The sequence below is a fragment of the Lepidochelys kempii genome, chromosome 6, assembly GCF_965140265.1.
Source record: "Lepidochelys kempii isolate rLepKem1 chromosome 6, rLepKem1.hap2, whole genome shotgun sequence".
In the NCBI taxonomy this organism is placed as follows: Eukaryota; Metazoa; Chordata; order Testudines; family Cheloniidae; genus Lepidochelys; species Lepidochelys kempii.
In genome coordinates this window covers 126,388,359-126,403,644 of record NC_133261.1, presented here as the reverse complement: position 1 = coordinate 126,403,644, position 15,286 = coordinate 126,388,359, and the positions used below count along the sequence as shown (strand labels likewise).

Sequence of the window (15,286 nt, the reverse complement as noted above, 5' to 3'; positions counted from 1 at the left end):
TGGAAGGCAAACAAATGACATTTCATCTTCCACCAAGGATAAGTTTGGGGCCTGAACTACTGAAGGATAAGAATTTTTCAAGGCTATGGTGTACTTCCAGTACATCGCCTCACCCTAGTTGGGTCAGTCTCCTCTCATATTTTGGTTCCCCCAATGATAGCATCTCCCCTGGTGTAGAAGATAATGGTATTACAGTCAGCCTCACTCTACAGCTCCAGGACCAGAACTATGGGCAGGAACAGCAGACGCAATGGAGAAATCCTTTGCATTTGCAATTTTTAGTTTGCTTTTCCTCTCGCAGCAGATAAAATTTCCTGCCTTGGGCCTCTTATTCCTTCCAGAATACTGGTAACTGCTGTAGGCAGCAGCGGAGTAAGTGGGAGCCTCCTGCAAGAAAGCTGTAAAAGGGCATGGGAATACGCAAGGTTTCCATGGCCCCATAATCAAATAAAGCCATTATGCAATGCAGGCTGTTCCTGTGAATAGTTATGTGACGCATTCAGCCACCACTAAGACTTCTGCAATCTTATATACAGAGTTATTTCTCCTGAGCAGCAGCAGTGCTGTACAGTGCACGGCAGTCACGTTCTCCGCCCTGAAGAGCTTACAGTCTAAATTGAAGTGAGAGATTTTCCCCACTCACACTGCAGACTCCTGCACAAGAAAGGGCTGTCCAAACTCCACAGCTATATCCTAAAATGAATAGGAATATTTTAGGAGTTGTTTGCTGTATAGAAAAAAATCAGAGAAGTCTGTGAGAGGAGAAGGCACATAATCTCCTTATCTGTCTCATAATCATAGATCATAGAATCATAGAATATCAGGGTTGGAAGGGACCTCAGGAGATCATCTAGTCCAACCCCCTGCTCAAAGCAGGACCAATCCCCAATTTTTGCCCCAGATCCTTAAATGGCCCCCTCAAGGATTGAACTCACAACCCTAGGTTTAGCAGGCCAATGCTCAAACCACTGAGCTAGTATACCCTACAATACTGCATCTCCCATCAATCTGTATCTAGGGGAAGGCAAAATAAGAATACAGAACTGCAAAGGTGTTATCCTTACAGGTAGGATCTCATACAGGCACACAAAAATTGTTTTTTAAAAAGCAGAGTTTTACTTTCTCTGTAGTCCCTACTGTGAGATTAAATTTTTCAGGTGCAGTCTTCAGCACCTTATTGCCCTACAGGTTCTGTTCCAAAATGAACTGTCAGCAAGAACACCTGCCTGAGAAATTCTATCACTGGACACGGGAGGTAGGGATAGGTCTCACTTCTATTCTCACAGGCCCTACTCTAGGAATTATATTCCCCATGTCTTGGGGTAATTGGGGAGGCATCTGGTAGATTCTGCCCTTTGGGCCATTAGACCCTTCACTTGTCTGGTAAAGCCCATTCAGTTCCACAGGGCCTTCAGCACAGTAGGATGGCAGGAAGCCAGATCTCAGGCACATTGCAGCAGCAAATTCTACTCACTCCTGCCACCAGAGGCCAGAACTGAGAAGTAAAAAAAAAGTGTCCCAAATCTTTTGGGCAAGCTGCTAGTGAAGTCCAAGGGCTACAGCAGAAATGTGTACAGACAAAAGGGTCATGACTCCTGCCATACCTTCTAATCTCACAAGATCATATGTGCAGAGTTACTCCCATGAGGTGACCTGTCCACCAGATCCAATGGGGGAGGAAGCAACACCTGCTGTCTCAGAAGAGCACCAAAGGAAGAGAAGAGGGGGTAAAAGTCACCTGTCAATGACCGTAGTAGTCCTTGGGAATTACTTTAGACTGCACAAGATGAATAGGATAATCAATTACCTGTCTATATTAATACACTAGAAGGGCACATTGGTTTTAGAAGTTGAGTTTAAAAATGTGTTTCTAGAAGTCTAGAGGCCAGCTAATACACACAGTCACAAAAGGCTTTTGTCAAAACTTCATGAGCCAGTCTACCAAGTTCCAGCTCTTGTTTTTTTAACAAAGTGGCTACTGTAATAGATATGATGCTGTTCGCTATAAGAAACTATAGCTAATTGACTGTATTGAAACCAGTATGCTAGGCCCCTCAGGACCTTGATTGCGAAGAAGGCTGTAATCGTAATGGAAGCAGTGCCAGAAGTTTACAATGCATTCATTTTATAAACTGCTGGAAGACAATAGTTCCCTACTATTAAGGCCCGTTCCAGAAAATGGGTTCATTGCAAAAAAATCAGTCATGCACTGCATTATCACATTCATTGCAAGACAGCAGAGAGTTATGGTGACACTATGCCATAAACGTCCAAGTAATTCATTTATATTCAGTGTAATTGCATTGTCAGCCATGACATGTAGCATACCACAGAAAATAGTTCAAATACTTTGTGAACTACCATTAACAGTATGGAGCTCAAGAGCCAGTTACTCCATGCCTAGTTACGCAGTTCCATTGATACAAACAAACAAACACACACACAAACACACACACAAACACACACACAAACACACACACAAACACACACACAAACACACACACAAACACACACACAAACACACACACAAACACACACACAAACACACACACCCCTCATTCCTGGTCTATTACTCTTTTGACACGTCTTCTTCTAGTGCAGTAAATTCTGCCCAAGATTCTTAGCCTTACTGTTTTTGTTCTGAGGAAGAGACCTCTCCTTTCGCCCCCTCAACAGTGACTAAAAAACACCCAAACAAGCCACTTAAGATAACTTCAAGGCACTGCTGCAAGGTACAGAAGAGTGGCCTTCCCCATGTTCCAAGAGTCAGCTTTTGAACATTGCTGCCCATCAGTCTTCATATTCAAGCGACAAATATCCAGAATAGCTAAAGTGGATCTTTTTGGCCCCTTTTCTTCTCTCTGTTCTGTAACACTCTCAAACATGGCTCTCTTTTTTTCCTCCCCCCCAACACCTCCCCGCCCTTGCTTCTCTCTCTTATTGGACATGCTTAGCAAGATTTTGATGACCTGGATAGCGAGGACACACAGTGCTATAGCTCTCCATGGGAGAGGTTTAAAATAAACATCCCCCTCCCTAAGGGAGAAGTTGCAATTCAAGTTACAGCTTTTGCCATTATTATTCAGGTCCTTCTGAACAAAGATGTCAAGAAGCTAAATTTCTAAACAGGAGGAAAGCAAGGAGAAAATATTCAGAGGGGAAGCAAACAGAAGGAGATCTCTATTGCACACACAACTGGTAACACAGCCTCTAGTTAAGATTGCCCAGCACAACTTATTATAAACAGCTCCTGTTTTCAGAGGCTTATAAAAACTGCCAGGTTTTCTTTTTGTTTGTTTGTTTTTTGGTGGGGGGGTGGGGTATGAAGAGGGTTGTGAAATTCTAGCCACAACAGTTTGGCTGTACCCAAGAATGAGGCTAGGGAAAAACGCATTGTTCTGCCTATGTTAAAAAACCTCAGGCAACTATTTCTTTGAACAACACTGGCAGCCCCATGCTTTGGAGCAGGTGGTCACATTTGTGCCAGCGACCTGCCTTTCGCCATCCTCATGAAAATCTGCGCAAGTTAAGCCTTTGGCGGGGGGAGGAGGGATAAAAATCAGTTTGCACATGCTCAGACTCACTAGACCTTCACAGCTTGATTTCCTGAAGACTCTATCCACACTGGGTATGCTCCAGCCTTGGCAGGACTTACCTGATCTGGACACCAGAACCAAAAGCAAGGAATCGGTCTCTCCTGTGCTTTCAATGTTTACCTGCTGCCACCCACGCAGTGGGGAAGAGAAGGCTGCTCAATTCAAAAGGGGGACAAGAGGACAGAGAACCAGGGAGGGGAGACTGAGACCAGAAGAAAAGCAGAGTGAATGTCAGCGATGCAGAGCGAGAACTAGAACTGGCTGAGCAGAGTGGGACAAGAAGCTGGGGTGCACACAAATCGGGGAAGAAGCCTAAGGAGGGGGACAGAGCATGGGGATGGAGGTGTGACAGGAGGCTGTGGGAAGAAGAGAGTGATCAGATGAGAAGCCAGGAGTGGGAGAAAATGGGGAATGGCTGGGCAACAAGACTAGCACTGGAATGAGAAGGCTGAGCAGCAGAGGCTGGGACTGAGATCAAGACTGGAGGGGGGAATAGTGGGAGAAAATAGAAGCAGAAGGGGTTAAGCTTGTGGGGGAAAATGGGCAGAAGAGTTTGTACCAGAAAAATAGAGCACGTTCCCTTTTAGGGAACCCAGGATTCCTGAATCTCACTGTTCTTTTGCTGTCAGCAAGTATCTGTGAAACCCTGTGGCAAAGAGGGCACGTGATCCCACTCAGTGCTGGTTTACAGAGGATTATAACCTTCTACTGCTATCGTTTGCTGCTTAAACTAATGGAGTAAAGTCTAGGCAGAGCATTTAAAACCCTGCCAGTGACCCTTATGATTGTCAACGGATGCCACATGATGGAATTTGTTTCTTCAGTTTGCTTTTTTTTTTTTTTTTTTTTTTAAAAAAGGCTAGGAAATTGCAGACAAAAACTGTTAAAAAACACACACCATTAAGTAAGGTGGCAAAAAGTCAAGCACTCACAAGTCAGGAAATGCCAGAATTCAGATTGCCTTTGCAATCTTACTTTGGCCACCTTGGGCATAGGAGTTTAATTGCATATTACATGATTTTTTTTTTTTTTTTAAATATAGACACCTGCCTTATTCAGTACTTCGGATGGACCTGCTCTGGGGATGAATTAGGGATGTTGTCTGAAGGACCTGTCTCATATTTTGTGCACAACTTGGAAGTTATTTACTATTTGTTGTACTGGCACAGACAAGTCTAAGCCTACCCACAACTAAAGGCCTGTCTCCTATGAAGAAACAGGGGCGGGAATTATGTCAAAGGATCCAGAGGGAGACACCAAGCAGAGAACTCAAAACAGTGTCCACTAGGGAGTCAGAGGGGACAGCCCAGAGGACCTCTGCCTGGAGATGTGACCAAACAAGGGAACAGAAATAAGCCCCACAGTCGTAGAGCGCACCGCTCTCCCCCTCCCCCAGCTTCCTCTTCTTGGGCTGATGGATGGCCATCTTGGTTGGTGCCAGGAGGAGGTTGAGGAGGTCCTGCAACTTTGTGGGGCCATGGATGGGGTGTGCATAAATGAGGAAGTGCAGGGAAAAGTACAGCCAGAACCTCAGTAAGAGGTTCTGGAGGAGCCAAAAGAAGGGCTGCAACCTGACGCACCCTACATAGAGGCGTGCCAGTGTCTCCCTCTTGCTGCAAAAGATAGACTGATGTTGGGGGAGTTTGTGGACTGTGCCAGGTACACGCCTGCGCTCATGGCTCCGTGGAAAAGCTGCCTACTAATATCCCTAGAGGGCTGTGGAGTAAAGGTTGGTCCACAGGGGTTCCTTGCCCTCCTCAGGTGGCAGCAGGTCCCGCCAGTTGGTGTGAGGGCAGGACACGACAGCGAGGAAATGGACGGTAAGAAGCACACACACTCCCTCTCATCATAGTCTAGGAGGTCAGAGTCTGATACCATCAGCCAGAACCATCCTCTGGTGCACCAATGGGGGCTCTACAACCTGCACACTCGGGTGTGGATTGTGTAGTACGGATCCTGCTAGGAGTTCTTCCCCCTCAGCAGCTGCTATGGACCTACTTGCTGAGCAGCTCAGACAGGTCTCCTGTTGGAAGATGTGTAGTGAAGGACACAGGGGATTAGAGGAAGAGAAAGAACGGTCTCATGGTTAAGGCACTTAAATACTGTCCTAGGGAACTGAATCCTATCGCTTCCTATTCCAGAGTTCTTATGTGATGCTAGTCGAATTGCTTAAACAAACAAAAACTTTCCAGAGGTGGTCACTATTTGTGTATTCCTCATTTTCTGGGTGCTGGAATGGAGACTGTAGGGTCTGATTTGCAGACATGCAGAACACTCACAATTGTACCTGAAATTGGTGGGAGTAGCGCTCTGAAAGTGCTCTACAATGCTAAGTAAACTTGGGGGAGGGAAAAAGGAGGGAAAACCGATTCAAGACATTCCAAATTGGGTGCCCAAAATTAGTGGATACTTTTGACCTTTGTCTTCGTGTCTCAGATCCTTATCTATAAAATGGGGATAGTAATACCACCTCATCTCGGGGGGTGGGGGACTGTGAAAATAAAATATTTGTGAAGCACTCAGATTCTGCAATGATGAGCACCACAGAAACCCTCATGAGGAAATTAATACTTCTGCTCTGAATACATAGATTGTATATAGTGTGCAATCAATAAAGGATGGAGACACACTGAACACTGAGAATACAAAAAGAAAAAAAAAAAAGAGTAGCTGTAGCTCACGAAAGCTTATGCTCAAATAAATTTGTTAGTCTCTAAGGTGCCACAAGTCCTCCTTTTCTTTTTGTGGATACAGACTAACACGGCTGCTACTCTGAAACCTGAGAATACAAAAATATTCCATTACTGCTCATTAAGTGAGCAGTGACAATCCTGTGCACGGAATTGAACGTTTGGAAAAGAAAAATAATATGTGATCATGTAATTAGCATAATGCATGCATACAAGGGGCCAAATTAAGGTGCACTGTGCAACCTTAATTCTGACATTTCGTAATTTTAATAAATAAATTCACCTTTCAAATGCAACAACAATACACCTGTTAAATGTAATGTTCTAAAAATATAACTACTTAACTAGCTTGCTCACCATGATTCACAGCATCAAGGATTACAGTCACTTAACTATACAATTCAGTGGATCCTAAGTGTTCTGGGGGTTAAAAGTAAGCGTACCATTACAGCCAAAACACAAGGGAGTGATTTAGTCATTAAAACAGTTTTTCTCCTGCACTCTGATTCAGACAACACTGGATTATAAATGGCTCCATTTTTAAAGTCAGATAAAAAGGGGACACTGCAGGAAGGTAAGTACCACTGGTGGGATTACTATTGGCTATTTTCAGGGTTAAACTGGACAAATCTCAAAATAATCAGCAAAATACTGGCTACAAAAATTAGCCTCTCCCCCATCTGCACTCAGATACTACAGAGGTTGGCAGCAGTAGAGAACTGCAACATAGGAAATGCTTTTTAACCCATCATCTCCTTTTAGAGTTTTATATTTCGTATTCCTCTTTCTCCTGACCTGGGAAAAGGGGAGGGGAGAGAAGACATTATTCTGGAGAGCAAAAGAAGCGTGAGAAAAAACACAAACAGGATACCCTTGAGAAATGATGGAAAATGACACAAGAAGCCAAGATGGCAGCTTCCTACTGGGTTGAAAAATAAAATGCAACCTCTTTCAGACTTCCCTTGATGCAAGCAGAAGGGAGATTGCTCAAAGTCTTTGAACCCATGCTTAGGGCTGAGAAGGAACGCTTGGGCTTACTACTCAGTATACAAAGGAAACCGTTCTTCGGTTTCCCCAAAACTGGAACTAGATGTAGGTTTCTTTTCTGGGAAGCTAAACTTGTTGTCCGACATGTCAGGTCGAGTAAAATCCAGGGTTCTTTAAAAAGAGAGGAACCTCCCGCACACACAACTCCATGCCCCAGGAGAAGAGGTACTGTAAAGAGCTGGGATGAGCTAGCCCCCCTAAAACCAAGTCTAATACTCAGCGAGCCACTAGGGAAGAACAGAGGATGCTGGTGGAAACCCTTAATGTTTTGAGCAATATAATTCAGATTGTTTGCCCAAGGGGCTTAGTTAGGTTCCTGCTACCCACACCCTTTTAGGGGAAATGAAAAAACAAACCCAGAACCTTCACCTCATCTAACCAGCCAATAAGTAGTTTAAGAACAGCAGGGCATTTGATTTTTTAGAGACCCCATTCTCACACCCAGGGGACCTTTTAGATTCTTTTCTCAGTAAGAAAAATGTGAATCCATGCTTGGGATAACCGGCTTTCTCCCCTCAGACATTCAGTAACAAATACTCCCTGGGCAGATTTGACAAGACAAAACAATCAGCCCACTTACTGAGTGGGCATTCTCTGTCGTCTTGGACTGGGAAGAAATTCTGCAAAACCAACATGCCTCAGTACTCAAACTCTTCAAAAGGTTGGGGGGTGGCAGGGAGAAGAGAGGCAAGAGATTAGGAGTGTTTCCTGCATAGCACCCAGTTGCAATGAAGAGTTACCTCTCACCTACAGAAGGTTGCCATAGAGTAGGATGGAAGAAAAGTTATTTCCAAACTAAGGGACTTCTGAATGTTTCCTTCTTAAAATATACACCAAAAAAACCCAACAAAATAACTACTACAGTTTGAGCCCTTTTAAGGTTCTGAATGTTTTGTGGCACCAGCTAGTAAGAAGAAGAAGAAGAAAAAAAAAAGCTTTCCTTGGGTGACTGTCTACATCAGACTCTCCTGATGTGACTCATTGTTACAAAAATTCACTAGCAACAAAGCAGGACCTCGTGACATCTTTAGCAAGAAAGAGTTTAATACCTAGATAGATAAGGTCTTAAAAAAGTAAAAACAAGGTATTTATTCTAAAATAATGCTGGTTAAGCTTTATTTTTTAAAAAGTAGCAATTTTCAGTTGCCATTAAAACAGCAGTAAAAAGGCTACTATAAAGAATCTTCATCAGCTTCATAGCTTGTGGATAACATTGTTATTTATGTATTGGGGGCCATGTCGTAACAGTTCACTTATAGCTGAACACTTCCTGCCTAATGACATGAATGAGTCAACCAAGAGTAATCCATATCTTCTTTTTGAAAACCAAAATAGATTTACTATGACAAAGCTCAAATTGCACACTCCGATTCGGAAGACAGCACTCTGATGCTCATTTCCTTTTGGAACGGAGACTGCCCTTGAGTGAAGGAAAGCAGTGCAATCCTCCCACAGAAGCAAGACTAACACAGACTGCGATGAGGAGATGGTAACTAGAAGGCAGTAACCACGAAACTGAAGTAAAAAACCTAAGTTAGATATTTACATATATCTACCTCTTACACATACTTCCGCCAAATCAGAATGTATTACTAATATGCACAATTTGGCAAGTGAAGAGAGAAGGACTAGACCCTGGAGACCCATGAACACCCAGGACAGGTAGTGGGGGGATCTCCACAGGAGCTTTGAAGTGAAGTGCAATCACATCAGCGGTAAGCCTAGTGTACAGGTAGAGGGTTCCTAGAGTCTCTCTTTCAGCCAGGGGTAGGAGGGATCGATATATTTTTCAATGCTATCCATAGGCTTTGGGCACACTGTTCTACATGCATCAGGCAGAACAAAAACAAAAGTACGTTCAGCAGGGGAAGATGGAACCAATGCACCAGACAGTTCTGTGGTGAAATACCAAATGGTTCTGTGGTGAAATACCCTCATTTGATCACTAATTTGCTTCTCCATTGGAGAAGCAGTGAGCCTGGCAGATAAACAACAAGTCAGCCTCTAAACTGAAATTGGCTTTTTTTAAATAAAGTTATCCAGTGTGATTTTACATCCAAATTAAGAGGCAACTCCAACAATTTTAACAAAATGACAAAATTTGAGTACAGCCTTGTTTAATAAGGACTGTTTCTCTAGGTTGTATTTGTTAAAAATTATGTTTTATCTTGATGGGCAAAATATTTTTTTTTAACCAATTAAGATAATTGATGGTCCTTAAGTGTATAAACTTTCAACTAAGTAATTACACCTACACGACTGGATTTTCATAAAAACCAAGTTATTTTATTCCCAGATTGTTGTCAGACAGTAAAACAAAGGGGGAAAATAAAACCCCACTAACATCAGGTAGCACCAGCATGTGTAACCCAAGACAGGAAAAAAAAAGTTAAACTTCACATTTGATTTTGCACAAGGCGGACACTGCAGATAAATGCCACTTTAAACTGACTAAGCAATTACAGCTGTCTAGATACCAGAAGAAGGCCTCTTAGTTTTCTAAGTATCGGATACTTACTGAACGTCTTACAGATGTCAGAGACAGCTTTGAAGACTCTATCAGAGAAATTCACTTTCACCTTCACATACTTCATATTTGGAAGCTGAAGGCGGAGTAATTTGTGTTGAGGCGTGAACTGGAGCTTAGCATCAGCTTGTATGCCATACTTATCCAAGGTCCAGTGAGTTTTAAGGAGCCAGGTTCTCTTCTTTTCCCACCATAGCGCATGATCTGACCAATCTTTCTTGACATCTAGAGGGGAAAAGTAATTTGAGAAAATAGATTAAGAACCATTTCTACTTGAAAATATATTCATTAAAATAGTGGCAGTCAACATGAAATCTGTTGTTAAATGCAGTGTAAGTACCTTTCCCAGACCTGAACAGCTCTGTGTGGCTCAAAAGCTGGTCTTTCACCAACAGAAGTTGGTCCAACAATCGATATGGTCTCACTCACCTCTTTCAAACATGAAATCTAGTCAGTTTCAAATAAGTATTTTAAGATACCTTATTTGTATTCCAATAGCACCTAGTGGCCACAACTGAAATCACTGTCCCGTTGTTTTTTTGAGGTTGTAGAAATACAGTGAGCAGTTATACAGTTTTTCTGGCAGCACCTAAGCAGTTAGCAAACCAGTATGTTGTAACCACTTGCTTTTTGAGCAAGCAGTTTTGTCTCCTTGTTTCTTTGCGCTTCCCTTGTCTGTTACATGCATCTGTTGTTTATTCTCTTCTACTTAGATTGGAAGACATTCCTTGAGGCAGGGACTGTCTCTTAAGTATCTGTACAGCACCTAGTACAGTGGGCTTCTTGGCACCACCGCAATATTAATTATTAGTGACAAGACAAAGGCTAGGGGGAAAACAGAGGAACAGAAAGTTCAAGTGACTTACTAAGGATCTCACAGCCAGACAGTAGCAGGGTAGAGAGACCTGGGTTGTTTCTAAGTCCCTGTCCAAGATCTCATACTGAAGGCATCTGCTGCTCATCTCTTTTGTCAATTTTTGAGGTTTTACAGTCATTGCCTAGGTTTATCTCCCATGTTGCAATACAAGAGATCCACACAACCAAAAGATGAAACAGGTCACCTACACAGGGACAGAAGTGTAACTAATTTTACACAAAGTGCCCTTAAATGAATAAAACGAGAACGATATTTCCTCACTTGTTACCTATAAACAATAGGGTATGAGGTTTTCAAACAGAAGCATGATTTTTTTAAACCTTCCTTTCAGAGTAATCTAGTGAAAAAATGGGATTTAACCCCATACTCTACCCCATCACAAATAGCTTGTACTAACATTAAGATACCACAGACTTTTTGAAAATCAGGCCTCTTTATAAAAGAACTCAAATTGGGGACCCCCCCACCAAACCAAAGGCATCTCAGATAACCCACACACACACCCCTGCAGCACATACTGCGTGTTGCAAAACGCAGAATGGAAGTCCACACTCCCACATGCTGTATGACACTGCCTCTGAGTCTTTTGTATTTCAGACATGACAAATGCGGTTTCCCCCATTACACTTTTAAGATAAGTATATCAACAACAATCCAAGTGCTACAGTGAACTTCTTGACATTTGTCTACAATTCCATAGGGGGAGAATATACATAGAGAATTATGACACAGCTCCTTCCTCATAATCCAACAAGCTAGTTAGATTTACTTGACATGAGGCAAGGGAGAGCGCAATTCATGAACAATGTTAGGATTTATTGCTTACACTGTTCTCTCCTTCTTCAGTCCTCCTATTATCACCTTGTCTCTCTTGACGTCTTAATACATTAGACCCGGTGTGGTAAGGCAGATCCTTAGTGTTGCCAAAATCTCATTTGCACTGGTTAAATGGTGCAAAGGGGACTTAAAGTTGCCTTAAGTGGGCAAATGAGGATCTTCCCAAGTGTGGGGGGAATCCCTGGCTGGTTTAGAACTGGTTACACACTTCTAACCCCTCCCCTCTCACAACAACATACAGAGTCGAGCCACACAGTGTGCTCTGCCAGCAAGGATCACTGGAGCAAAAACAGCATCTACAAGATTTGAGGTTATTCTAAAATTATGCTGTGGGTCAGGTCAGCTGCCAAAACTAGTGACAAAAATGCTCCCCATACCCTCAACTGGTGTGTTGAAAGCTGCTCCACTGCACTTGGGGATTCATTTTTTGAAGATAGTGGGCTATGTGTCAGCATAAAAAAAGTTTAATCAAAAATGAAAGTCCGCTATACATATTTTTATTGCAAATAAAAAACAAATCCTTCCACAGGTGGTCATCTACATGTATGCATGAGATTCCTAAAAAGTTTACCAAAATTAGAGGTTCATTCATAAAGTAAATATTTACAGTACAGTACAGCTAGTAAGAGATGTTAAGAGTAAAAAGAAGGGTTTCTTCAGGTATGTTAGCAACAAGAAGAAAGTCAAGGAAAGCGTGGTCCCGTTGCTGAATGATGGAGGCAACCTAGTGACAGAGGATGTGGAAAAAGATAATGCACTCAATGCTTTTTTTGCCCCTGTCTTCATGAGCAAGGTCAGCTCCCAGACTACTACTGCACTCGGCAGCACAGCATGGGGAGGAGGTGACCAGCCCTCCGTGGAGAAAGAAGTGGTTCGGGACTATTTAGAAAAGCTGGACAAGCACAAGTCCATGGGGCTGCATGCGCTGCATCCGAGAGTGCTAAAGGAGTTGGTGGATGTGATTGCAGAGCCATTGGCCATTATCTTTGAAAACTCATGGCTATCTGGGGAAGTCCCGGACGACTGGAAAAAGGCTAATGTAGTGCCCATCTTTAAAAAAGGGAAGGAGGAGGATCCTGGGAACTACAGGCCAGTCAGCCTCACCTCAGTCCCTGGAAAAATCATGGAGCAGGTCCTCAAGGAATCGATTCTGAAGCACTTAGACGAGAGGAAAGTGATCAGGAACAGTCAGCATGGATTCACCAAGGGCAAGTCATGTCTGACTAATCTAATTGTCTTCTATGACAAGATAACTGGCTCTGTGGATGAGGGGGACAGTGGTGAACGTGTTGTTCCTTGACTTTAGCAAAGCTTTTGACACCGTCTCCCACAGTATTCTTGCCAGCAAGTTAAAGAAGTATGGCCTGGATGAATGGACTATAAGCTGGGTAGAAAGTTGGCTAGATTGTTGGGCTCAACGGGTAGTGGTCAATGGCTCCATGTCTAGTTGGCAGCCGGTATCAAGTGGAGTGCCCCAAGGGTCGGTCCTGGGGCAGGTTTTGTTCAATATCTTCATAAATGATCTGGAGGATGGTGTGGATTGCACTCTCAGCAAATTTGCGGATGATACTAAACTGGAGGAGAGGTAGATACGCTGGAGGGTAGGGATAGGATACAGAGGGACCCAGACAAAAATAGAGGATTAGGCCAAAAGAAATCTGATGAGGTTCAACAAGGACAAGTGCAGAGTCCTGCACTTAGGACAGAAGAATCCCATGCACGGCTACAGACTAGGGACCGAATGGCTAGGCAGCAGTTCTGCAAAAAAGGACCTAGGGGTTACAGTGGACAAGAAGCTGGATATGAGTCAATAGTGTGCCCTTGTTGCCAAGAAGGCCAATGGCATTTTGGTCTGTAAAAGTAGGGGCATTGCCAGCAGACCGAGGGACATGATCGTTCCCCTCTATTCGACATTGGTGAGGCCTTATCTGGAGTACTGTGTCCAGTTTTGGGCCCCACACTACAAGAACGATGTGGAAAAATTGGAAAATGTCCAGTGGAGGACAACAAAAATGATTAGGGGACTGAAATACTTGACTTATGAGGAGAGGCTGAGGGAACTGGGATTGTTTAGTCTGAGGAAGAGAAGAATTAGGTGGGATTTGATAGCTGCTTTCAACTACTTGAAAGGGGGTTTCAAAGAGGATGGATCTAGACTGTTCTCAGTGGTAGCAGATGACAGAACAAGGAGTAATGGTCTCAAGTTGCAGTGGGGGAGGTTTAGGTTGGATATTAGGAAAAACTTTTTCACTATGAGGGTGGTGAAACACTGGAATGTGTTACCTAGGGAGGTGGTGGAATCTCCTTCCTTAGAAGTTTTTAAGGTCAGGCTTGACAAAGTCCTGGCTGGGATGATTTAGTCGGGTATTGGTCCTGCTTTGAGCAGGGGGTTGGACTAGATGACCTCCTGAGGTCCCTTCCAACCCTGATGTTCTATGGATTCTATGATCACTTGTGTATTTCATAGACTGATAGACTCTAAGGCTAGAAGGCACCAGACTGATCTATGTCCTATGTTACACTGGAAATCAGAACTACTCTCCACTCCACCCCCACAATTTCTGGGTGAATTAGATGCCTTTTAGAAAAGCATCCAGTCTTGACTGAAAATTCCAGTGATGAAGAACCCTTTTGAGCTTTTGTTAGGATTTCAGACTTTATCAACAATGAAAAGGAAGCTTACTAAAACTGCGCTGCAAAGTACATCCATTGATGGAGAGGCTTTGCCAATCCTCTGGTGTTATATTAAAAGCAGATTCTCTTATGATCAGAGAATTAGTTGACCTGAGTTACAGCCAATAGTCTTTTTACAGTACAGGCGAATCATATCACACCCGCATTTAACTTGCATCAATTCAACTATACGCGCTTGGCAAAGAAAAATAAGGTACCTGTAAATAGTGCGGGTGATTCCACTCACCATTCCACTCAATGAGCGTATGCCCCGGAGTGAGCGTGAGATGGGAGACCTGAATCTACTGTTCCCCCAGTCAGTCTCAGTTCCCTCGTGCCTCATATAGTGAGCATCTCACTGCACTGGAGTGTGATTCTAGTATTTAAAGATACTATACGTATTTTTCGTACAACATGGCCCCTAAATGCAAGCCAACTACTTCATCTGGTGCTCAACTGAAGAAACAGTGATCTGTTCTAACACTGGAGAAAAAAACTGGCTGTGTTGGACTTTTGAGAGACGGTATGTTAGTCTCCGCGGCACGTAAATATGGCCGCAGCGAATCTAGCATCCGTGCCATCAAGATTAGAGAGAAAAATTCATCAAGCTGGCATCAAGTGCTCCAAGACTGAAGACTGAAAAGGCATTAAACTTATGGCTAGAAGACATGAACCGTAAACATGTGCCTAACGATGGCAACATGTTGCGAGAAAAGGCTCTTGGCCTCTACACGCTGTTCAAACCTCCCGCTGAAGAGGGACAGACTTCTGAGGAGAAGGAATTCAAAGCCAGCCACGGTTAGCTTAACAGTTTTAGGAACCGCTTCAACCTCAAAAATGTGCAGACCACTGGTGAAGCTGCCTCTGCCAATGAAAAGGCAGCAAAAGCCTACCCTGAACAATTAAAGAAAATCCTAGAAGAAAAGGGCTATCTTCCGGAACAAGTTTTTAATGCTGACGAGACTGGGCTCTTCTGGAAAAAAATGCCAACTGCACTTTCACTTCGAAATCAGAAAGACAAGCCCCTGGCTTCAAAGCA

The 15,286-nt window shown here is 43.3% G+C and overlaps 1 protein-coding gene across 7 annotated transcripts in view; it reads right to left on the bottom strand.

Moving 5' to 3' along the window:
- The window catches only part of FERMT2 (FERM domain containing kindlin 2), a 100,585-nt gene that overhangs the window by 48,395 nt on the left and 36,904 nt on the right, over nt 1–15,286 (bottom strand). For all 7 annotated transcript variants that reach the window (XM_073350112.1, XM_073350107.1, XM_073350106.1 and 4 more), the window contains one exon: nt 9,852–10,085. In XM_073350112.1, coding sequence (XP_073206213.1) covers nt 9,852–10,085 — 234 coding nt within the window. The remainder of the gene's footprint in view (nt 1–9,851; nt 10,086–15,286) is intronic.